This window comes from Antechinus flavipes, chromosome 1, assembly GCF_016432865.1.
Source record: "Antechinus flavipes isolate AdamAnt ecotype Samford, QLD, Australia chromosome 1, AdamAnt_v2, whole genome shotgun sequence".
Lineage (NCBI taxonomy): Eukaryota > Metazoa > Chordata > Mammalia > Dasyuromorphia > Dasyuridae > Antechinus > Antechinus flavipes.
Window position 1 is genome coordinate 724,960,121 of NC_067398.1, and position 25,874 is coordinate 724,985,994.

Sequence of the window (25,874 nt, forward strand, 5' to 3'; positions counted from 1 at the left end):
ATCTCTTCCAGTGCACTAGTGTTCTGTTCCATTAATATACTACAATTGGTCTGGCCATTTTTTCATTGTTCGGTATCTACTTTATTTCAAATATTTAACTCTCCCAGAAAGTGTGGATATCAACATTTTGGAGTCTCTGGGAACAGTTTTCTTATCAAAGTCCTTGTTAGGCCAGAATGATGGACTGAATGTGGTAGGGGAGAGGTTCATAGTGATTATTACGCCTTTTATTGCTGTTGTGATTGCCAGACTAGGCTCCTGCTGCAGCTGGAAGGCCACATGATTCCTCTCTAAATGGGAACATTTTCCTCTTGGCTTTCTCTTCCTCACTCATTGTCCATGTGAGGCTCCTCTGATGTGGCTCATCAACTTCACTCTCTCCAGGACAGATGGGCCTCAAGTACTGAGACATCCCTCTGGCCTCCATTCCCTTGTCCCACAATCACTTTGCTCTCACATACTCCCAAGCAGGCCCTTCTACTCTGGAAGCCTCCCGTAAGGGAATCAAGGCAGACCTTGTCACAGGTGCAAGGGTGACATTTTCATATTTGAAGACAAAGGGGAATGGACTGAGTGTGGTCTCTCATTTACAATCTGAGATCAAACCCAGGCTGCAGCAGCATGAACAGAGCTCTGGGCGGGCCTGAAGTTCTTGGTAGTCCTTGGTAGAAAGTGGGGAGAGGTTCCTGTTGGAATGCACAAGAGTCACCTAACAATGGTTGCTTGGTAATCCTTCTTGGTCCAGCCTGGCTGAGATGTTCCATCTGAGTGATTATAGCAAGCAGCCCCAGCCCCAGCCAGCTGGACTGATACCCACCTGAGACCCTTGGGCTCCTCATGGTCCCCTGCCTGTCCTAGACCAGCCCCTCAATACTCCTGTTGGCTCTAGGATCCTCATCCATTTCCATCTTGGAGGCAAACTTCAGGAGCCTCAGCAAATGAAGGAGGCCTGATGGCTGCTCTGTTCCCCCTCCCAAAGGCAGAGCCAGCCTCTGCCAGCCCTTGAGCTGCAGCTTCAGGGTCCCAGACCCTACTGCTCCTCAGTCCCCTCATCTGGCCTGGGGCTTTGCCTCCACCACCCTCAGCCAGCAGAGAGGGAGACATGAGGGCCTCCAGAATCTGAAGTCTTTGCCTCTCACCTGGCAGGCTTCCACATGTCCTGGACCCCAGAATCTCCCCAGAGCCCGGCCTTCCCTTCCTGGTCACAGCCTGATAGTGCCCCAGGGCCTCCTGGAAACCTGGGGTTCCTTCTTCTAGGGATTCCTCCTTTATCCCTGGGCCAAGCCAGCCTCCTCTCAGGTCATCATGGAGCACAAAGAGCTCTTTTGCCTGAGCTCCTAGGCCTGCTTTGATCCCTATCCACACACTCTCAGAACTCACTGTGTCCTGTATATTCAGCCAGTCAATGAACCAATGAGCCATCCCTTCAGCCTCTCCTATATACAATGTGTCAGGAATACCAAGACAATCGCCAAGGTGTCCCTGCCTCAAAGAGGCTGTCCCCAGGCAGGGAAAGTGGGGAAAGGTTCCTGTTGGAATATACAGGAGCCACCTGACAATGATTGCTGGAGATGCAAAACAAACCTGCAGAATGGATCTCCTCATGTCAGAGGATGATACAAGGAGAATGAGAGCCTGTTGTGTTGTCTGACCTCTCTCTTCTTCCCTCTGCCTCCAATTTATCTCATTCCCAGTCCCCAACACCTGCCCTGCAGCTTCTTCAGATGCTGTGATCCATAGCTAGGGAGGCTCCCAGAGAAGTAACCTGTCTCTTAATAGGTACTCTTCATATTGATAGGTGTAATGGGGGCTTAGCTTGCTCCCTGAAAGACACTTGGATATCACCAGGGGATTCTGTAGCATCTCACAGCCCCTTGTGCAATGGAAGGGAGGACGCAGGAGCATGGCCATTATGTTCGGCTGAAACCATTGCCATGTGCTAGACCCTCCTACAACAAGGACCAGTGCATGTGGAATGATCAGGCCCATTTCTGTTATGGGTCAGAACTCTGAACTTGAAACAAAGGATTCTTACAAGGTACTAAGCCAGTGGAATTGAGAGAGACAATAGTTATTTAATTTAGCATGGTTCAGTGTGATTGATTTAATCCTACAAGGAGATGTTATGGGCCAGAACTTGAAACAAGGTACTAAGCGGAATTGAGGAGACAATAGTTAAATCTAGTTTAGCATTGATTTAATCCTACAACAAATAATGGTTTCCTAGTGATATAATGATTGGTGTATACTCAGTGTGGGGCATATAAGCAGGGACTCACAGCCACATTTATTCATCCCATCTCACAACGCCTTGGTGGCAGGCTCTCCTTCTTCTCTTCTCCACTGAAACCAAGACTCCAAAAGGCTCTTCAGAAAGCTGCCCAGCTCCAGGAAGGAGATAGTAAAGGATCTGGACTATAAGAAAGCTAACCTGGCCCCAGGAAAGGAGACAATACTTTGAAGTCTTTGGGTTCTTCAAACTATGGCCTGTGGGCCAGATGCAGCAGCTGAAGATGATTACCCCCCTCACCCAGGGCAATGAAGTTTCTTTAAAGTCCCACAAAACAAAGCTTTTGTTTTTACTATAGTCTGGCCATCCAACAGTCTGAGGGACAGTGAACTGGCCCCCTATTTAAAAAGTTTGAGGACCCCTGCAATAAAGGATTTGGACTTTAACACCTGGCTGCACTTGTGGTGATTACTGAACTGAAACAAAAGGCTGCTCCCAGAGATGCCAAGAAACCTCAACAGAAAACATTACATTTTAGAGAGAACATCACACATTTCCCTCCCTGGAGCCTGGGCCCCATTCTGTTACTAGTTCCCTTTTCTGATGAAATGTGAAGGAGAGAAGCCTTGTGATTGGTTTCAGCAAAAGGGAGTCTTGTGCCCTTGTCGTTCCTCACTTCCTGTAGAAGAGCCAAGATGCGCTGGAAGCTTCAGAATGAGGAGGTGCAGAACTTCCCTGTCAAGGGCCAAGAAATGGTCTGTGAAGGAGCAGCTTGCTTCTTTGGGTTTGTTCTTGCTTTACGTGATGGGGAAGGATCTTTTTTTTTTTTTTTTTTTTTTTTTTGGAGGGGGGCAGGATACAAACTTGCCGCTAGTCCTTTGCCTCTGCTCCCTTCAGCCTCCAGCCAGCACAAAGGTGGAAGATGGAATGAATCTGTCTTGCCCTTGAGAGAGGGCTTCTGCTTGAACTAACTTGATTGGCTCGCTGAAGCTCTATGCTCCTTCTCTGAGAGTGGGATTATGGGTTTCCTTCCAGAGTGCTCTCTGGCCCTAAGAGCTTCTTGCTTATATGAGCTCTCTAAAGTTGTGAACACAAGCATTGTTTCTATCAATTCTATTTAGTACCTTGTTTCTTCTGGCCCATAACATCTCCTTGTAAGATTAGATCAATGATACTGAACCATGCTAAATTAGATAATTAGTGTCTTTATCAACTCTAATGACTTAACACTTTGTAAAGATTCCAACACAAGCTTATCGACTAGATTAATTTGGACTGAAAAACCTATGCCAGCTTCGGGCACTCCCCACCACTGTGGCCACTTCAGGAAGATGTGTAAGCAGCTCTGACTTCAGCTGATCTCCATTTACCAGCCTTGTTTTTGAGGGCTGTTTTTTGGATGTAAAATCTGCTGGGTTCACTCATAACTGCAGCTTTTGTCTTTCAGATCTGCTGGATTACATGTCGCCAATAAACATGTACACGGTCTATGTACCAATGATGTGTGGAATCATCTTATATATTAAGTTTCTGCATATGTTTTTATCCCTACTTGGTGCAGGAAGCAGGCTAGAATTAGGTAAAGTAATCAATTTTTAGGGCATTTCTTTTTAGCCTCTTCCTCATGCCTGAAGATGAGCAGTAAGGGCCTTAACAAGGCTATACAGGTACCAGGAGCTGAGGGCTGCCAATTCCCACTGCTGCTTTAACTCAACGAGAAGACAACACTGTGGCCTAGACTGCTTGTGTGAGAAGTTGTGACCAGAGCTCCCACTGTATCCATACCTGCTGATTTGTCACTAGCCCACTTCCACAAGAAGTCGGTAAAATAGTAACATAGTAAAATAATAAAATGATTGAATAGTAAAATGATAAAATACTAGCTTATAATATTATTGAATAGTAAAATGGCATATCTGATGTCTTTTGGTTCATGTATAAATTGAATTTAAATGAGATATAATTGCTCCAAGTCATCCATTTCACTCTCTCTTCTAGAGACATTGGCACCCAGTGAGAAAGCAAAAGTCAAGGTGACTGGAGATGGCTCTGGATACACTGGATGATCTTGACATCATCAGTATCTGACCAAAATCCAACTGCCTAGGGTGCCAGCTTCTGCCATCTTTTATGGGCTATTGAAACAAAAATGTTTACATTCTTTTATTCTTTTATAAAAAGTACTCACATTCTTGCAGTAGACACCTTCCTAACTCATCAATAAGAGACCCATTGACTATTTATCCACTGAGAAGGTTTTTTTCAAATAGTTTGTGTAGTATTGGAGTTACTTGTTCTTTAAATATATGGTAGAATCCATGTGAACCATCTGGTCCTGGGGATTTTTTCTTAGGGAGTTGATTAATAGCTTGTTCTATTTCTTTTTCTAAAGTAGGTCTATTTATGGAATTTACTTTTTCCTCTGTTAATCTGGACCATCCATTTTTTGTAGGTATTCCTCCACTTCACTTAGGTTATCAAATGTATTGGCATAAAATTGGGCAAAATAACTCCTAATTATTGCTCTAATTTCTTCTTCATTGGTAGGTTTTCCCTTTTCATTTTTGAGACTAACAATTTGATTTTCCTCTTTCCTTTTTCTAATCAAATTAACTAAAGGCTTATCTTTTTGCTGGTTTTTTTCATAATTCCAACTCTTAGTTTTACTTATTAATTTTTTTTTACTTTCACTTTTATTAATCTTCCCTTTTACTTTTAGAATTTCACATTTGGTATTTGATTGGGGGTTATTAAGGAATTTAAAATGAGGATTTTATATCTGATCTTGTAGTACTGAGGAGACAGAGTTTATTAAATGGAGGAGACCTGCACTTTAGAAAGGTGATTTAGGTAGCAGAGTGGAGGATGGACTGGAATGTGAGTAGATTTGAAGCAAAGAGTTGAGGCAACTAATAGGATATTGTAGTAGTCCAAGTATGAAGTGATGAGTCTAACAGGATGGTAGCAGTGCCAAGAGAAAAAGGTAGGTAAAAAGATGCTATGAAGGTGAATTCAAGTAAGATTTAACAATTGGATAGAAAGGAAAGAAGAACTGAGAATTATATAGATTGTGAGAGTGTGTTATTAGGGCAAAGGTGGTATCCTCCATTGTAATATGAAAGTTTGGAAGACAGAAGGAAAATGATGAAAAATGTTAAGTTCAGTTTTTCACAATTGGAGTTTAAGAACATATAATTTGAGATATCCAATAGGCAGTTAGAGATAGCAGCTGGGGATCAGAAAAGGAGAGTATAGCTAGTATAGGAGTAATAGGACTAAGGGCCCAAAGAGGCTGAATGAAACAGTGGTTAGAGCTGTAAGCCAAAGAAGTCAAATGACAATTGATAATGGTCAAATGAGAGAATCTCATAGTTTATATACATGGAAGTAGTCCATTTGTATGTGATAGCAAGATCACAAATGTAACTCTTTTTGAGTAGATGAGGTAGAGTAGAGGAGAAGGTTGTAGGAAATGGATAAATTGAAGAACTGGGAGTTTAGATTTTTAGAGGGAATATACTAATATTCTAATACTAATACTAATAAAAGACTAATATGTCTTTTATGTCTTCTAGTTTAAGAGCCAGAGTTGGGGAGGAGAGAAAGATTATGAGCCAAGTATTGACTCATTTGGGAAAGAAGTATCCCAGGAGTCGCTGCAATAGCCACCGGAATCTTGAGTGAGTGGTGTGGACTGAATGAACCTCAAAGGAAGGTTATTGAGTGATAGAGGCCAAGGAGGGCCTAGAAGTGGTCATGAGGAACAAGAATTATTTCGATCCTCCCACTTTCATTAGTGGGTTCAGAAAATAAGAGAAAATACAGCTCTGAAAAGGGAAACAGCGAAAGAAGTGTAGGCAGAAGGCACTAGCATTTTAGCGACTCTAAGAAGAAGGGAATGAAAAAGGAATAGATTCAAGGTAAAAAATTTGTGACCTCTGAATCAAGTCTTTGAGTGAGGATCATGAAAAGTTTGGATTGCTTTAGAGCAGGGGTTCTTAAACTTTTTCTATTTATAAACTCTTTTTACCTGAGAAATTTTTATGTGACCCATTTTTATATAAACAGGCGTACAAATCCTACATTTGCTGATAGTAAATAATAGTTATGAGCCTCTATGTGGAGTCTCGCCCGCAGTTTAAGGAGCATGTCCGTGCGTGTCGGAGCGTCCCTGAGGATCAGAAACTACTTCTCTTAACTTACGGCAACCTTCTCCCCTCCCTTTCTTCCCCCACCTCTCTTCTCACTCCCGTGCTTCCTTCTCCCCTTCTCGGCCTGCAGCCCCGAGGCCATTTGCCTGCCTGCATCGGGAGCTCCAGCCCCTCCTCGGTGCGTCCCCGGCATCGGGCGCAGTTCCTGAGGTTCTGCCAGGCCCATAACCTCACAGACCAGCGTTCCCTCTCTCGCCTCACCCTCTTCTCTCACATTCAGAAACTTCTTCCACTGGCGCTTCTAACTGCTGAAGTTGCCAGCCGTCCCAAGCGGGGGAAGCCTCTGTTTCTCCTTCCCCGGGGGGCCGGCACGAGTCCCCATGCGCGGCGGGCGCGGCCGGGATCTCCTGGGCCAAGGGGCGGCACCCCGGCCGGACCGGGGCCGACATCGCCGCGGGCGCCGCTGCTGCGCCGTGCCCTTTGTGCTCCGGGTATTAACTCCCCAGGCAGGAGCGGGCAGCCCTCCACGGCGGAACCCGGAGACAACGCAACTGGTGGAGATCTGACAAAACAGATACAGGTGCGCCACAACTCGGGGCAGGACGGCCGGGGAGAGCTGCACCTTAGCCCCAAGCGCCTGCTCCCGCAAATTGCCCAGGAAGCGCATGCACCCGTGAGACATTCTCAGGGTCACCACGAGGGGGCAGACGCACTGCACGTGTTGGACACGTGACGCCCTCCTGGCCCCACCCCTTCTGAGAAATCCCACTGTGGACAGGGCCTGCACGAAATGCGCCACTGAGCATGTGCGGCGATGGAATGTCCTCTCTCTGGCCGTTGTCATGGAAATTGCGAGACGCGAGGCAGAGGCAGGCAGGAGGAGGCGCTATGGGATGTGTCACTTCCGCTTCCGCCCTCTCCCTCCTGCCGCGGCGCTGCTGTCAGCTTCTCAGGTCCTCTCGGTCTGTGGCCTTCTCGGCTCTGCGCCTTCAGCAGCTGCTGGGGCTTCGAGACCTGTGTCTGTTCTGGTCCGGGGTGAGTGGGCTCCGGAGGCGGGCGGGCAGAGAGGGCGAAGCGCCCGGAGACAGCGGGACCGGAGGAGACTAGAGAGAATCGGGGGACTGGAAAGCTGGCCGAGGATAAATTTGCGCATGTGCTGGCCGCCTCCGACCCCGCCTCCTGGCCGAGCGCAGGCGCCAATTGGTCAGGTCGGGCGAGGGCCCGGCCTGGGAGCCAATAAGAGATGTGGGCCCGGCTCGGGGCGGAGCATGCTGTGGGTCGGGTTGGGGTGGGAGAGAAGGGAGTGCCCAGCCTCTCTGGAGCTTCCCTCTCCTTTGTCCCCTCCAAGGCCCAGCGAGAGATGCTGACTCCGGGTGGGGGGCTGCGGGTGCGAGGAACTGCCCTTTCTCTCCCCAGAACCGCCTGGCCCGAAGCCGGACTCGGAGAAGCCACGGGAGATGGAGGACCCCCAGGTGAGGGACAGCCAGTGTCCTGCGGGGGAAGCTGAGGCCCGGAAGGGAACACACACGCGCGTTGTCCCGGAGGGGCGCGCGTCAGGGCGAGCAGGGCTCAGGTCCGTCGCGGTTCAGCCGCGGCCTCGTGACCCTACTTGAGAGTTTCTCGGCCCTTCCCAGTCCAGCTCATTTTACAGAGGAGGAAACTGAGGCACACGGGGTTGAGGGCCTTGCCCAGGGGGACATAGCCAAGAAGGGTTTGAGGCTGGATTTGAACTCGGGTCTTCCTGATTCCAGGCCTGACACAGAAATTAAAACATTGTAAAATATTAACCTCTTTAAAAGAACAAGAAACATTATTACATGGCGACATAACTATCATATTTATGAAAATAGCTACTTTCCACCAACAAACACATTTGGTGAGTGGTGTTATACGTTGTTTTTGCAACCCTCCTTCCTGCCTCGGTTAATGGAGAGAAGCTGGATTCTCCACCTGCTTCTGCACTCCCTCTGCCATCTGCTCCTTTGGGTGAGCAGGAAGAACGCGCAGCCACATGCAGATAGGTAGTTGGGAAATATGCAGATCCCGCCTTGGTTTATTATGGAAAGATGGAGGCCCCGTGCGGAGGGATGGTGCAGGAGCACTTTGCTTTGGCCCAGGATCGCGCCTTCCGTGCCCATGTTGGAGGGCCCATGTGCGCCGGACCTCTGGTATCCGGTTTTAGGGGCAACACGGAGGAGAAGCCCACAGCGGGGGCGGTGGTGGGGAGGCTGGGTCATGGTCAGTATACACAGGCCCAAGGAAATATCGTCACCTGCTTGTGATGCGAGTCCAAATTTAGTATAAAACGGAGATCCAGGAGCAGTGAGTCCTGACGGGTGTAGGAGAAGGCGTTTCTGGGTAAACAGAGGTCGCATCTGCTTTCAGGAGCTGGTGACATTCAAGGATGTGGCCGTGGACTTCACCTGGGAGGAGTGGGGGCACCTGGATGCTTTTCAGAAGGAGCTGTACAAGGATGTAACGCTGGAGAACTATAGGAACCTGGTGTGCCTGGGTAAGGAGGGCTCCTGGGAGAGCGGGATCTGGCCCTGGCGGGGAGTGTGTTCCGAGCTTCATGCGCCACAAAGCTTTGTGAGCACTTGGAGATCGCTTCCCTCTCTCCCATTCTTGGTTCCCTCCGGACGAAGATTCTTTCCTAAAGTCTTGGGGCAGATATCTGGAGATACTGGGTGTCTATGCTCTTACCACAGATGGGCCCCGATAATTAATTTTTATTTCTAAGCCTAAATTTTTTTGTGAATCATTCCCACCGTTCTCAGAAAACAAAAGGGTTAGAGCTGACTCTGACTCTAGGATTCTCCTGTTTCCAATGAGCAGGACTTGCCGTGTCCAAACCAGACGTGATCTCTCAGTTGGAGCAGGGGGAAGCACCTTGGACCCCCGAGAGAGAAGACCCAAGATGCAGGTGTGCAGGTGAGTGAGCGACACTGGCAGGGGAAGCTTGGCCAGAGACGGCTCAGGCAGCCATCAAGGGGGAAGGAATCCTTTCACATAGTCTCCCCACACTCTGGGGAGAAGGGCTACACCTATCTGACATGAACTTCTCCATCTCTCTAGGCACTTTCTCCATTCTTTCTCACATGCCTGGTTGGTGGCCACCTTCTCCTCCCTCTGCCTCATCTCTCTTAATTCATTTCTCTTCTGTCTTTTAATGTGTATTTTGTCTTGAGAAAGATCATCACAAAACCATCCTGGGATGGAAATGTTGCTAAATGAAAAGGACCCTGGGATGGGAGTTAGGAGACATAGGTCTGCGTCCCACTTCTTCTAGATTAGTTAACAGACTACTAGGAAAGTTACTAAATTTTTCATCTGAGTCTCAGTTTGCCTATTTAGGAAACCTAATCATTGGCTTACTTGCCTCTCCTGTTCTTGTTCAACCACTATGGATTTCTCTTATCAACGACAAATGACCATACACACCTAAGGGAGCATCCTTAGGGATTCTGCACTTTGAAGTTTGATCCTGTTTTTAGGGGATCAGCAGAGGGGTTTCCACATATGGCATAAGGTACAGGAGACATTGACACTGGTAGATAAGAACAGACGTACAAAACAGGCAAAAAAAATACAAAGTGAGATACTGAAAGAGACTCTAGACAGATTTTGGCTAGAAGGGGCAGGGCTCTCAAAATGGAAGTAAATTGAGGCCTGATCAAGATGGTCACTGGACATGGGAGTATTGAACTGCCTCCTTTTATGTCTTCTGATGCTGGTTCTTGGGCTTCTTTTTGTTTTTTCTTTTTTAAATGTCTTCATGAGAGCCCAGCTCTGTCTTGAGCTCCCATTCCATTATCTTCTTTTAAGTCTTCCAACAGATTGAATATTGAGTGATGGCCAGCTAGCTATATACAGTGTTTCTGGAACCACTTATAAGCCACATCTACACACAGATGTGTGTAGACATAAAAGTGGGAGATTAATTCATGGTCCTCCAGAATTTTTGGCTCTAGATAAAATATACAAGACTTAAAAGCAGCCAATAATCCTGAACATCCCAGACTTCTGTTAGAATGAGTGGTCGAGACAGTAAGCCCTTGAAGAATTCAGAGAAAGAGACATTCTGGGAGATCTTGCATTATGCTGAGCAATGAGGTCATCAAGGAAGATTTCACAGCCAGTTGATGGATAAATGGGGGCAGGGGGAGAAGATTGGCAGACTTAGAAAGATTCTGTTGCAGGATGCCATGTGTGAGATAATGAGGTTCTAGATGCTTATCCCAGATGTCTCTTATTTCTTGTTCACTGTCTGTTACTTTACTCTAGTGCCGTTTCTTCCCTTAGTGTTTTCCCTTGGTAATGTCTTTCTTTCCTCCATTTGACCTCCTCCTGCCTACTTTTACACCAATCTAAAAGGCTAAAAAATGTCAATGCCATATACTTTCTTAGCAAGGAGAATTGCTTTTTTCATTCAGATGAACGGTTTGTACTAAAGTCATGTTTTATTTATTATCCCAATGCTTATTCTTTAATTACCGCATTGAAGATTAATACAATCTGGGCCTTTTAATAATATAGTAACTATCTCTAATTGTGCCTGTACATGTCATATATGACAGACACTTGAAGCTGATCCCTTCCACAGAGTAGAAAGAACAGGTCAGAGACCTTGGAGGTGACAGGACAAGGGACATCGAGAAAAAGACCCGGGATAATCAGAGCCGTGGCCCTTCTTATAAGTACTTTCTTACATCACAGTGATTTATCTAGAATAAATAATGAGCCAGAATCATAGAATCTGTGGAAACTGAGGAGCAGTCGAGTCCAGCTTCTGACTCAATGCTGGATCCTCTTTATGTTATTCCTAATAAATGATCTTGCAGCCCCTCATTAAATTTCCATATGTAGAAAGCGGATTCCATTGAATCCTATTTCAGCTACTCTGTTATTAATTAATTATGAGACTTTAAGGAAGTCACTAAATCACTTGAAATCCTTGTTTACTTATTTAGAAATTTTAAGAATAATTTGCATACTGTACTGGGTTACTGTGAGGTCATTAGGAAAAAACTTTTTTCTAAATCAATTATAAATTATTTGTTCTACCTTTTAAAGTTTGACCATTTTTGAGAGGGGTGGGCAACATGAGATACGACTAAAAGTATAACATTGGGCACAATAGATATTTACTTTTTTTCCCCCCCCAGACTGGGAGATTAGGCCTGAAACTCCAAAACACAACATTTTAATGAGTATGTCATCCCAAGACAGACTCCTAAAGGATGGTGCTTGTGTTTCCAAGTTTGGAGAAGCCTGTGAATATGATGCCAAGTTAGAGAGGCAGCAAAGTAAGAAGGAGAAAAAGTCTCAGCAAGTAATCACCCAAAGGAATTCTTTGACCACAGTGAGAAGCCACCTATATAATGAATATGGCAGAAACTTAAATCTAGCCCCTTCTCCACAACTGGGAGAACACATAGTAAAGAATCTCCATAAATGTGACAAACACAGTAAGAGCTTCAGACTAAATTCAGACCCGAGCAAATGCAACAGAAACTGCTCAAAGAAGGCATTTTCCAAGTATGGTGAATATGAGAAATCCTTCAATTGTAATTCTGATGTTATTGAATGTCACAGAATTTGTACTGAAGAGAAACTTCATGAATATAGTGAATGTGGGAGCACCATATGCCACAGTTCATCCATTATTTCTTATCAGAGAATTCAACCTGGAAAGAAACTTTGTGAGTGTGATAAATGGGGAAAGACCTTTCCCCAGAACATAAGACTTCTGGAACATCAGACAACTCATACTAGAAAAGAAATCTATAAATGTAGTAAGTGTGGGAAGGCCTTTGGCCAGAGTGCACATCTTGCTCGACATGAGAGAAGTCATTCTGGAGAGAAACCTTATGGGTGTAATCAGTGTTGGAAGGCCTTCAGCCGACGGTCACATCTCATTGAACATCAGAGAACGCACACAGGAGAGAAACCTTATGAATGTAATCAATGTGGGAAGGCCTTCGTCCGAGGCACACATCTTACTTTACACCAGAGAACACATAATGGGGAGAAACCTTATGAGTGTCATGAATGTGGGAAGGCCTTTCCCCAGAGCATACAGCTTCTTGGACACCAGAGAATCCATACTGGAGAGAAACCGTATGAATGTAATTACTGTGGGAAAACTTTTAGACATAGCTCATCCCTTAGTTCCCATCACAGAATTCATACTGGAGAGAAACCTTATGAATGTAATGAATGTGGGAAGGCTTTTAAACATAGCTCTTCCCTTACTTACCATCACAGGATCCATACTGGAGAAAAACCATATATATGTAATGAATGTGGGAGGGCCTTCCCCCAGAGCATACAACTTATTGAACATCAGAGAATTCATACGGGAGAGAAGCCTTATGAATGCTGTGAATGTGGGAAGACTTTTAGCCGGAGGACACAGCTTACTCGACATCAGAGAATTCATACTGGAGACAAACCTTATGAATGTAATCAGTGTGGGAAAGCCTTTTGTCAGAAGGCCCAGCTTAGTAAACATCAACGAGTTCACACTCAAGAGAAACCGTATGAATGTAACGAATGTGGAAAGGCTTTTAGATATACCTCTTCGCTGACATCTCATCACAGAATTCATACTGGTGAGAAGCCTTATCAGTGCAAGGAATGTGGGATGACCTTTGGCTGGAACACACAGCTTAGTAAACACCAACGAATTCATACTGGAGAAAAATCGGTATTCTCTACCTAACATTCTCTGCTTCCACCAGAAACAGAAGCCAGGACCCTGTCTTTTTTTATGCCCACTCATATTTTAGAGATAGAATATTAGAGTAGTAATACTGCTTAGGTAAAGGACCTTAGATTCATTTTGTAAACCAAAAGAGTGAGGTTTAGAACAGCACATGACAGCCAAGGGCACATAGAAAGGACACAGTGGTTTTTGACTGTCTTCCTCTGATTGGGAGGTATTAAGTCCTTTAGCCAATCATCTTTAGACCTTCATGTCTCATTGTGGTAACTGTGCCAACAGATTTGTTCCTTGGCCCTAGAAACTGTTGGTTTTCCCATTGCCTCACTGCCATGACTTTGCTCTTCTGAGTGTGAATAATAATAATTAGCATTTAGATTTGAATTAAGGTTTACAAAATGTTTTACAAGCCTTTTGTCATTTTATCCTCACAACCACCCTGGGTGGAAGGTGCTATCATGGTCCTCATTTAATAGGTGAGCAGACCGAGGCAGACAGAGGTTAATTGATTTGCCTAGGATCGCACAGGTTATAAATCTGAAGGTTGGATTTTTGTGTCTCTTCCATCGTCCAAGGTTAATCAAAGCTTAGTTTATGGTTACTAAAATCCCTCCTGACTTCAAGGAGTACAAAATCCTTTTGTCATTTCATCAGGCCTTTCCCCAAGATAACACTCCAGGTATTCACCTGACACTTAAGTAGCTTTTAATTTTTATAACAACAGCTTTTCATTTTTCAAAATACTTGCAAATGTATTTCAGCATTCTCCCTTGCAAAAATCTTGTGTTTCAAAACTCTCTCCCTTTCTCCAGATAGCGATCCAAGATAAGTTTAGAAGAACTGTATATGTTTAACCTATTTCCACATTTATCATGCTGCACAAGAAAAATCAGATCAAAAAGGGAAAAAAATGAGAAAGAAGAAAAACAGGACAGCAGCAACAACAAGAAAGTGAAAATACTATGCTGTGCTCCACATTCAGTCCCAAATGCACTCGGCTCTCTCCATCACAAGTCTATTGGAATCGCCCTGAATCACCTCATAGTTGAGAAGAGCCAAGTCCATCACAGCTGATCATCACATAATCTTGTTGCTGTGTACAATGTTCTCTTGGTTCTACTCATTTCACTTAGCATCAGTTCAACTTAGGTAGCTTTGAAGGTTGTAAAGTGCCTTTACACATCGTATCTCACTTAATCCTTATAACAATCCTATGAAAATAGATGCTGATGGGATTGACTTACCCTTGCTCACACAGCTGGGAAATGCTCACGTGGGTTCCATCCTTGGCATCCCCTTATTCTAGTCTTGGGATGTTGCCACCACATACAATGCTTCTCTGTAGTGAATCCATCCCAGTTCTAGATTTAGTCATAGAATCTCCTCAGAAAGGTCCTTCCCAATTGGTTTGAAAAGCACTTGACTAAGGCTGACTAGGAAGGAGGTTTGGTCCTGTATTTTTGTCTAAGGCTGAAAGGGGAGGTGACTTCTCTACCTTCTGACTGATTACAGAAGCCAGATTGGATCTCAGAGTTTCTGAGCTCCTCATGGCAGTGCTCTGTGCATACTAGAACGATGACAGAAGTTATACCACAGAGGATCGGATTTTAGTTTTAAATAGCTAAAATTTTGAGACCTAATCTTATGAGCTGATGCAAAGAATATGTTGTTCTGACCCTAAGACATGTTCAGAGATAAGACATACCAAGCTGGAAGAGATCAAGGTAACCAAATAATTTTTTTCCCAAGACCCAACAGGTTTCTCCCTGTTTTAGCATCCCTTTATAGCACCTGGGCAGTAGCCAGTTTTCACTCGAGTTCTCTAGCCACTATACATGCTCAGATGACAGTTTTATTCTAGAATACTGTAAATTGAAGACGCCTCTGTTTGACATGAAACCTGTAAGATATCTCTGGAGAATAAAACTCATTTTATTACAGGGCATTTTGAAGAACTGCTTGTTGATTGCTCACAAATAGTTGAAAATGTCTAGTAAATATTTTGTTTGGAAAATTTCTGTTATTGCTTTAACCTTAAGTAAAGTTACTTTTACCTGAGTTTGTGTATGTACCCTAATTAATTGTCTCGAGAACTTCTGAATCCAGCTCAAACATTAATGGATAACAGTGTCTTTAGTCAAAAGATACATAGAAAGGCACAAGTTGTTTGTGTGTGATTGAAGAGTTGGTTTTCTTCACTAATATAAAGACCTAAGTTTCAAACTTTGGAGTTTGTTTTTGTTTTGTTTTTTCCCTTCTGGTCTGTCTTCCTAGATTCTCAGATCTGTCTTTCATGGATCCAATGAGAGGATTCTCCTGTCCCCCTCCAACCTCCTTTATTTGCCTGCTTACCTGTTGAGTTGTGAGGCCCCCAGTATTGGAAATGTATGCCAGCCACTAGAAGAGGCACAATGTAAATTGTCCCCTTTAAGTTTAAAGCCTGCAAAGAAAAAGTGAAACCTCATTAAAGCCCACATTCAAGGTTACAAAACTAGACTGGAAGGTGTCTGGAAATACTAAAAATAAAGAAAATTTATATTCTCTTTGCCTTCCTATTCCTGGTTGGGATTTTCTTAACACTTCTCATTCTCCACCCACCTACTTTTAGTGCCTACTGATTCTGTGGAATACACCAGAATTTTGAAAGAATTTTGATTTTATAATAACAAATATCCTCTTTACCTCCATATATATGCAACCAATTAGCAAATTTTGCCTTTTCTGTCCAACATCTTGCATATGACTCTTTTGACACAGCTACCACTTTATTTCAGACACTCATCACCTCCCACTTAAATTACTTCAACAGCCTCCTAATTTCCCTCCATCCTACATATAGCCAAAAAAACATTAACTACTATGTGCCAGGCACTGAGCTAAGCAGTGGGGATACAAAAAGTCTTTGCTCTCAAGGGGCTCACAGTTCACTAGGAGAAATTAAGAAACAAAGAGGTTTAAGCAAGATACATATAGGATAAATAGAAACAATTATAATTTAGATGGATTGGGAAAGTCTTCCTATAGAAGATAAAATTTTACTTGGGATTAAAAGGGTCCCAGGATCTGGGACACTGGCCCCTACGGCATCCTTCCTTGGTCTGCTCTCAACAACAGCTTAACTTGGAACCACTGAGGACTAGAGGAATCTTTAATTAAATTGTAATTTAATTACAAAGCACCACAAAGATCCTTCCATGGTACCGTTGATAGATGTGAATTCTCAGGAATATCAAAGTGGAGAAATTTGCCCAAGAACATGTTAACAGCAGGATTAGCTGATTCATTTATGGTGAAATGCCTTATGCCATAATCTAACTGATACCCATGAATGGACTAGGGTAGGTAGGTAAGCAATGGATGAGGGCTGGACCTAGAGTTCTCTTCCTGAGTTTAAATTTGGCCTCAGACACTTAGTAGTTATATGACCCTGAGCAAGTCATAACTCTTGTTTGCCTCACTTTTCTTACTTGTGAAATGAGCTAGAGAATGAAATAGCATTAAAAAATTCCAATTTGACATGACTGAAAAACATTCCATATATATTCACATTATACATCTGGTGACACATTATGAGCTACTTCTTATAAAATTCAGAGTTAAATTGAAGAAAGGGAAAATGATTGGACCACATGAATATGACCTAAATCAAAGCTTCTTAAACTGTGGGTCATGACATCATATGAGGTTATGTAATTGAATATGGGAGTTGAAAATTATTATCAGTAAATATTTTTCATTTGTATACCTATATGCCTGGGGTTGTGTAAAATTATCTTGGGTGAAAAGGGGTCATGAGTAGGCAAAGTTTAAGAAACCCCGACTTAAATAATATCCCTTTCTTGTATAGCGCTATAAATTCTTGCCAACTCTTCTTAATTTCTTCTGTTTCTGTTAAATTCTTACAATTTTTGTCTTTTATCATGCTAGTTTTTGCATGAAATTTTCCTTTGATATCTCTAATTTTCTTTGCATTGCTCATTTAAGAAAACCTTATCTCACCTTGCTATTTCCTGAAATTCTGCTTCAGTTAGGTCTAGCTTTTGCTGTGACATGGGAGCCACCTGCCAGTGGCTGTTGGAGGTCTAAATCATACCTGTAGAATGGATTTCTTCATGTGAGATGATGATGATGATGATGATGATGATGATGATGATGATGATGATGATGATGATAATACGAGGAGACTGAGAGACAGTTGCGTTATCTGACCTCTCTCCTCTTCCCTCTGCCTTCAATTTATTTTATTCCCAGTCCACAAGCAACACCTGTGTCAGCAAAGGCTGCCTTGCAACTCCTTCAGATATTATGAACCACAGCTGTGGAGGGTCTCTGAGAATTGACCTGCCCCTTCACCCAGGCATGGTTCTTAACAAGCTTTCTCTTTTTTTCCTTTCCTTCTTTCCCCACTTCACCATCAGAAAACCATTTTTTATTTTTAGCTCTTATTTTTGTTTGAATAATTTTTTTTTGTCACTGCCTTCTACACAACCTTTGTTCTATAGGCACTCTGGCTACCAGAACTAGTTCCTTCATCACTCCCACTATATTTGAAAAGAATATGAGCACATTACTCTTCTCTAAATGTCTCCAGTTTGCCATTTTAGTAAGCATTTTCATCACAATGTGAGATGCTATAGCTATGACAGTTAAGCAAAAATTTTACCCATACTTTCTAGGATCTGTCATGTTGATCTTGGCATTGGAGGACAGCTGGAAAGAAAAAAGGAATGGAGAATCCATCTTACTTAGATATGGCAATAAGGTATTTATTCTAAGAGTATATACATTATATTTGTAGGGTTTCTCTCTAGTATAAACATGTTGAAGAATTTATTCTCTGTTGTGGAAGGAAGATCTTCCCACTTTCATCACATTCATAAGGTTTCCCTCCAACATGAATTTCCTGACATTTGATAAAACTTGTACTCAACTCCTTAAAAAATAAAATTGGTGAAATAGAAAAAGAAAGCATCTCCTTAAAAAATTTTGGCAAAATGGAAAAAAATTCACTGAACAAAATGAAATTCAATGGAAAAATAAAATTCACTGAATGGAATCAGTGGTAGTTTGAATTAACTATCCAGCAAAATTAACCATTATCTTTCAGGAGAAAAGGCAGACATTCAGTGAAAGAGGGGATTTTCTAGTGAGAAAGATCTTTCCTGCTGACCCTTCATTCTGTCCTGAGATATTAATCTTCATTGCTCCAAAATGTGTTGTTAGAAATGATTGTAAGGTTGTTTGGACAGGATTTGGGAATGATTCCGAGAAACTCTATCCATTTGGCATCTGAAGTCCACCAATTTTCTTTAAAGAAAATGTTCCGTGTTTGGATGCTTAGTATAGTAATATATATTATATTGTATATGAAAAATCTAGCTATTTCATTTCTAGAATGCTGGTACCTTGAGATTTATATAAAGAATACCATTAGTCCTCATCTGTGATACTTTTTTTTTTGTTTTGCCATTGAGAAGATTGAAAGATTTCTTTTTTTAGGGTCAAATTTAGATAGTTTATTTTCTATCTTTATGGATTACAGATTGACAAGACAGTGATTGTCTGATGGTCTTGAAACTATGAACAATTGTGAACCAGTAAAGTCCATTTTGACTGGTGGCCTCAGTTCCTCAGGATGCTTGTATCCAAGGCTAATCAATACAGAGATTAGATATTACATCCCCCATACAGACTGGCACATTGTTCATTTTTTTTGCCTTATTGCTTAATCTTTATTTGTTTTAGAAAGTATTCTCATTTTTTTTTTTTTTTTTTTTAGTATTCTCATTTCTTAGATTTGGGCTACAATAGTATCTTTTCTTCTGGATGGCAGAGAAGTCTCTAATTGATTACAAATGATTGCATTTTTTGGGGGGGGTTTAAAACTGTATAAAAAATTTAGGCTATGAGGGTCTTTACACCTTTGAACAGAATACAAAAGCCATCACATGGTTCTACATCCAGAAATCACCCCACTGTATGCTAGAGGACTAAACACCAAAACTGTCCCTTGGTGCACTATTCTCTTTCCTTTGTTTTCAGTGATAAAATTCTGTTACCTGTTATCAATGTGAAGTTTATCTGAACTCTCCTATACCAGCCCCAGTGCTAACATCATTCAGAATTCTTATTAAAGGACAGGTCAATTCTCCGAGAGCCTCCCCAGCTGTGAATCACAGCATCTGAAAAAGTTTCAAGGCAGCCTTTGCTGACACAAGTGTTGGGGACTGGGAATGAGATAAATTGAAGGCCAAGGAAAGAGGAGGGAGGTCAGACAACGCAGCAGCCTCTCAGTCAGAGAGGTCAACAACAACAGCCTTCAGTCTCCTTGTATCATCCTTTCCCAAGAGGAGATCCATTCTGGGTTGGATCTCCAGCAACCACTGTCAGGTGGCTCCCATGTATTCCAACAGCTTTCCTGTATTACAACAAAGTCCAACACTGGATAGGGTATTTTGGGATTTATTTGATTATTTCTTAAGCTATACCGCTTGTACTAATACATTTTTTAATTAAAACTTTTTATTTTTTAAATCATATGCATGGATAATTTTTCAACATTGATGCTTGCAAAACCTTGTGTTCCAATTTCCTCTCCCTTCCCTCATCCCCTCTCCTACATGGCAAGTAATCCAATATATGTTAAACATGGTAGAAATATATGTTAAATTCAATCTATGCATATATATTTATACAATTGTCTTGCTGCACAAAAAAAAATCAAATCAAACAGAAAAAAATGAGAAAGAAAATAAAATGCAAGCAAACAACAACAAAAAAGTGAAAATGCTATCTTGTGAACCATAGTCAGTTCCCACAGTCTTTTCTCTGGGTGTAGATGGCTCTCTTCATCACAAGATCATTGGAAATGGAATCAATCATCTCATTGTTGGAAAGAGTCACATCCTTCAGAATTGATCGTCATATAATATTGATGTTGCTATGTACAATGATCTCCTGGTTCTGCTCATTTCACTCATTAAAAGTTTATTTATTTTATTGTTTTTTTTCATAAAACTAACTCAGTTTTATATATTAGTTCAATAGTTTTCGTATTTTTAATTTTATTAATCTCTCATTTGATTTTCAGAATTTCTAATTTGGTATTTAATTGGGGATTTCAATTCTTTTTTCTAGTTTTTTTAGTTGCATGTGCAATTTATTCATCTTCTCTTTTTCTGTTTTATTCACATAAGCATCTAGAGATACAAAATTTCCCCTAAAAACTTTTTTGGCTACATCTCATAGATTTTGATATGTTGTCTTAATAATTTCATTCTTCTGGATGAATTTATTGATTCTTTCTATGATTTATTATTTAACACATTCATTCTTTTGGATTAGATTATTTAGTTTCCAGCTAATTTTTGGTTTATTTTTCACTGCCCTTATATACATTATTATCTGATAAAGATGCATTTACTATTTCTGATTTTCTGCATTTTATTGTGAAGTTTTTGTGTCCTAATATGTTGTTACTTTTTGTGCAAATGGCATGTCCTGATGAAAAGAATAGTATATTTCTTTATCCCTAATTTTCTCCAGAGATCATCCATTCGCTTAAAAAAAAAAAATCAGTACCATTCTTAATTTAACAACATTTAGATTATAAGAGAAATTGTTTCTCTTACAAAAAAGCTGACATAATTGTTAACCAAATTATATAATATAAGAAAATTTAGAAACCATAAGCATAAACATTATGTATTACCAATTGGGTGATCTCTTACAAATCTCTTTAATTTCAAGATACAGATTTATTAATACAACACAATATAGAAATATAATAGATACAAACAATAGACTTCAGATAATACCAACTGAATTTTCAAAATATCACATATAAAAACCATTAATCTTATTACTTTTGGCATTATAAACCTGCTTTTGTGTTATTAGGTATCAAACATTACATTTGATTATATAATAACAATAATGTAGTGCTTAGTATATGCTAGTCCTTGTGTTAAGCACTTTATCATTATTATATTAGTTTGATTTCCCAACAGGAAAATGCCATATCCCTGGAGCAGCATTGTGATATAAAAGTGTTCAAAATACTCCATCCAATTTTACATCTTCTATACTTTATATATGTTTGCAGAGAACTATAGATACGCTTTTCCTATTAGGATGTAGGTTCCCTACAGGAAGAAATGTTTTATTTTTAGTTTTGTATACCAAACATTGTATTTGGCAGACAATAGACAAGTCATTAAACACTTATTGACTTAACATATTTATGCTAAAGGAAAGGGGGCATTAGTATGTTTTGGATGCTGTTACAGGTCGGAATTTTGTTGAAGACTTTACAAGTATTATACTATTTGATCCTCAAACAACTGTGAGAGCCACATGCTATTTTTTCTTGATTTTTCAGTTGAGGAAACTGAGGCAGACAAAAGTTGACTCAGACTTGTTTATGATCACAAAATCAGTGTCTGTGAAATAGGATTTTCAAATAAGGTATTGCTGACTGAGCAACTAGTGGATTGATGCTAGACCTGGATCTGGCATCATTAACTGGGTAATCATGGACAAGACACTTAATCTTGTTTACCTCAGTTTCATCTCTAAAATAAGTTGTAAAATGAGGAAATGACAAATTCTTTCCTATATTATTGCTAAGCAAACCCCAAAGGGGGTTATAAAGAGTTGGACATGAAATGAGTGAACAATAGCAACAATTTTCTGACTCCAGGTCCAATGATTTATTCATTGTGTATCTTAGCTATTAAAGTTCTGTAGCTCTATGTATACATGTATCATTGAATTTTGCAAATCTTAATGATGGTGTAGAGTCCTGACCTTTGTAGGGCTCCAACAGCTAGAGAGAACATATTTCCTTTTTCTGGCCTTTTCTTTTGCCAAAATGAGCAATTTTCACTCGTTTGGTCCTGACCCATCAAGCTTTTAAGCTCCCGTTAGTCTTTATGCCCCTGTCCAAGGCCCTCATTCTTCACATAGATTTCTCAGCCAACAATAGCTTTTCACTGACTTTTGCTACAAGTTTTAATCTCTGAATTTCGCTGCTTCTACCATTTTGAGATGTGAAATATGCTTTTCTCCACATGCATCAGTGATGTAATGCATAATGTCTGATTTAGAATGAGGAAGACCTGAATTTGAATCTTTTCTCAGTTACATTTTTATTGTGAGATCCTAGTGAAAACATTGGATCTTTCTCTGTTTGGCTGTTTCTTCATTAAAGTAATGACAATACTACCTATTTCACAGAAGAGTTATGAGAATGAAATTTGATAATAAATATAAAATGCTTTACAAACTTTAAGGCATCACAAAAATACTTGCTTGTATTATTAGTGGATCATTCTACTTATTAATCAAATGGACAAGACATTTTTACTTTAGATTTCTTATCTCCAAAAATCATATGTTGGTTTTTTCTGGTTCTAAATTCTCAGAGCATGTCAATATGGCAAAATATCAGGCACCAGGTGGACTAGTGTTCTCTGATGTCCCATTTTTGTTCCCTGAGTTTCTTTGTATGATCCCAACTATGGGGAAAGGCTGAACTTGTGAATTCATCAAAGTATAAGATGTTTCCTGGTCACAAGTCCTGTGCACTCTCAGCCCAGCTGCCTCTCTTTGATCTTGTTCGTTCACATCAGACTCTAGTTCCAAGATTCTGCAGCCCCTTGGGTGACACGGGAGCACATAACCGCCTCCTTGAAGGCACCTGCCAGTAGTCTCTGTTGAGAATAGGGACAGAGATTCCAAAACATGTTTTTCCACCTGCATTTTCGCCTTGGATGCAGGGGACACAGCTGGAGATGCCGGAGGCAGGAATGGTCCCCAGAGCTCTTGATGGACCTGCATGTCTCTCTGGGCAGAACTGTCAGTGACTAATCACAAGATTGCTGAGGTACAGAGTGAAATTTAGTGTCCAGAGAAGTCTTATCATCACATCCTTGGTCTGTATCAATGTCCTTGTCCTTAATGTGAGCACAGCTAGCGTCCTGTTGTGTTTCCTCAGTTGTGGAGAGAGTATTAGAGCTGGCCATCTGCCAGAACAAGACAGGACTTTTCTCAGTAGACCAAGCCTCAAATGGTTGACTTCTCTTTAATTCTGGCAGTTCCTTGACTCCTGTCAGACTTGGGGCTTTATTTAACAGTCAGGGATATGTGGCCTTTTGTTCAGAAACAGTTTTCTCTGCTGCTTCCTGTCCTGATCCTGCCATTGCTCCTGAAGCTTCCAGCCTCTGAGAGCAGGACAGAGCAGCCCCTCTGCTTTCCCCAAATCAGCCCCAGCCTTGTCAGAAATGGGGATGTCATGATTGGAACTTTTCTCCCCATGTATACAGTGGAAGTGAGAAGTTTCACAGGAGCGGAATTCTTTGAGAGTAAACCTAACAAGGACAGTCGGGATTATAAGTAAGTGGCAGCCATCCTGAGCCTCAGAGAGGGCTGAAGATTAGAGTCCTTTATGGAAGGGGTGGTCAGGAAGGGGCACCCTTGCTTGCTGACCCCAGGCTCTCTTCCTTCCCTTTCTGACTTCTGTTTCTCATAGTTTCCATCCTCTGATTTTCCTTCAGAGCTAAAGAGTTAAAGATTTATGTCTGTTTGTCTCCCTGTCTGTCTTTTGTATTTTCCTGTCTCCTCATCTGTTTCTGTATTTACATCTCTGTCTGTCTGTCTGTCTCATTTTGACTGATCTTGAAGCAGTGGAAAGATCTGGAGCTATGTCTCGGCCCTGCTTATATTGTGAACAACTCTGGTAAATACAAGAACCCAGTATCTAGAGATGCAAACTCAAATATAAATAGTGAATAACTTTACCATAGAGATTGGGTTTTGATCTAAACACACACACACACACACACACACACACACACACACACACACTCCTTCCAGGGATATCCCTGCACAATTTCACACTGTGAGGCCCCAGGGAAGTCATAGATCTGACAAGGGGGTTGCAGCAATGGTTTTGGGAGATGAAGGGTGGACTATGGAAGATGGGAATGTATGTCTCTGGGTCTATTCATTTCTACTGCTTTTGAGTTCTTTCTGCATTTTACATTCCCTTTCTCTCTTTGTTTTCCCTCTTCCATATTTTTATCTTCATTGGTCTAACATAAGGAAATGTTTTAATGTTTGCTTATATTTCTTGAATATTTAAAGATATTCTCAATTCTTCTCTGTTTTGTTTTTTGTGGGGATCAGGTCGATACAAAGATACAGGGTGAAAAAGGAAGAGGGACACATGAAAAAGGAAGAGGGACACATGAAAAAGGAAGAGGGACACACTTCGGTATTGTGGGATCTTGGATAGAGTTTGTTGTCTGAGGAAGTAGAATTTTATAGGGTCATTATCTGGAACAAGCAGAATTAATCCTTGAGATCAGGGACCATGGGGGCTCATACCTGGGTGTTGGTCAAGGTTCAGGACTGGCACTGACTAAAGCTTGGTGAGGGTATAGGATGTACAGTATCTGTTATACTGTTTGTACAGTATAAATTTAACATTTAAAAAAATTGAGTTCCAAGTTTTTCCTTTCTTCCCCAACTCCTCCCCTAAATGATTAATAATTCATTATAGTTGACATGTATATAATCATGTAAAATATTTTTCCATATTAGTTATGTTGTGAAAGAAGAAATAGGTCAAAAGAAAAGAGCCACAAAAGATAAAATGAAAATCATGTGCTTCAATCTGCATTCAGACTCCATCAATTCTTCTCTGCTTGTGGATAGCATTTTTCATCAGGAGTCCTTTGGAAATGTTTTGGATAAGTGTTTTGCTTAAAAGAGCTGAGTCATTCATAATTGATCACAGCACAATGTTGCAGAGTATTCAATCTGCTGGTTCTGCTCATTTCACTTTATATCAATTCACATAAGCCTTTCTAATTTTTTTTCTGGAATCCTCCTGCTCATCATTTCTTAGAGACCAATAGTATTTCATTACATTAAATCACTGCAATTTGTTCATTCCTCAGTTGATGGAAATTCCTTCAATTTCCAATTCTTTATTACCCTAGAAAAGGCTACTAATATTTTTGTGCCTACAAGTCCTTTTCCCTTTTTGTAATGTCTTTGAGATACAGATCTAGTAGTGGTAATGTTGGAGCCAAGAATATAAAGTGTTTGATAATCAAACACTCTTTAAGCACAGCTCTAAATTGTTCTCCAGAAAGGATGGATCAATTCCACTAACAGTACATTACTGTCCCAATTTTCTCCATCATCTTCAATATTTATTATTTTCTTTTTCTGTCATATTACCCAACTGATATACCCATTTTTCTAAGAATATCTTATTTTCCCCAATTACATGTAAAAACAAATTTTAACATTTTTTTTTAAGTTTTGAGTTCCAAATTCTCTCTCTCTTTCTATCCTCTACTTTCTTCCTGAGACGATAAACAATCTGATATAGATTATATGTGTACAATCATGTAAAACATTTCCACTATCATTTTTTCCAATATGACTTGGAATCATCCTGCTTATCATTTCTGATAGGCACAGTAATATTCCATTACAGTTATATACCGCAGCCTATTCAACTATTCCCCAATTGATGGGCATCCTTTCAATTTCTAGTTCTTGGACTTCACAAAAAGAGCTGCTATAGATATTTTTATGCAAATAGGTTCTTCACCTCAGCTGCCTTTTTAAAAATCTCTTTGAGATTCAGATCTAACAATTATATTGCTGAATCAAAGGGTACACGTAGTTCTACAGGCCTTTGCGAATAGTACAAAGTTGCTCTCCAGAATGGTCAGATAAGATCACAAGTACA

General features: G+C 41.1%; 1 protein-coding gene across 1 annotated transcript; it reads left to right on the top strand.

The window, feature by feature from the left end:
• Nucleotides 1-7,217: 7,217 nt before the first annotated feature.
• Nucleotides 7,218-19,634, top strand: LOC127545824 (zinc finger protein 254-like). The gene is made up of 6 exons (XM_051973325.1): nucleotides 7,218-7,416; nucleotides 7,798-7,853; nucleotides 8,767-8,893; nucleotides 9,217-9,312; nucleotides 17,782-17,867; nucleotides 19,148-19,634. The coding sequence occupies exons 1-6, from the start codon at nucleotides 7,224-7,226 to the stop codon at nucleotides 19,148-19,150; spliced, it is 561 nt and encodes a 186-aa protein (XP_051829285.1). The 5' UTR covers nucleotides 7,218-7,223; the 3' UTR covers nucleotides 19,151-19,634.
• Nucleotides 19,635-25,874: the final 6,240 nt, after the last annotated feature.

Bases quoted from the DNA above. Each gene is read 5' to 3' on its own strand.
- LOC127545824 (XM_051973325.1), top strand. From the start codon at position 7,224: ATGGAAATTGCGAGACGCGAGGCAGAGGCAGGCAGGAGGAGGCGCTAT. The intron at 8,894-9,216 runs GTAAGGAGGGCT...TCCAATGAGCAG, and splicing joins TAGGAACCTGGTGTGCCTGG to GACTTGCCGTGTCCAAACCA. The intron at 9,313-17,781 runs GTGAGTGAGCGA...CATACTTTCTAG, and splicing joins CCCAAGATGCAGGTGTGCAG to GATCTGTCATGTTGATCTTG.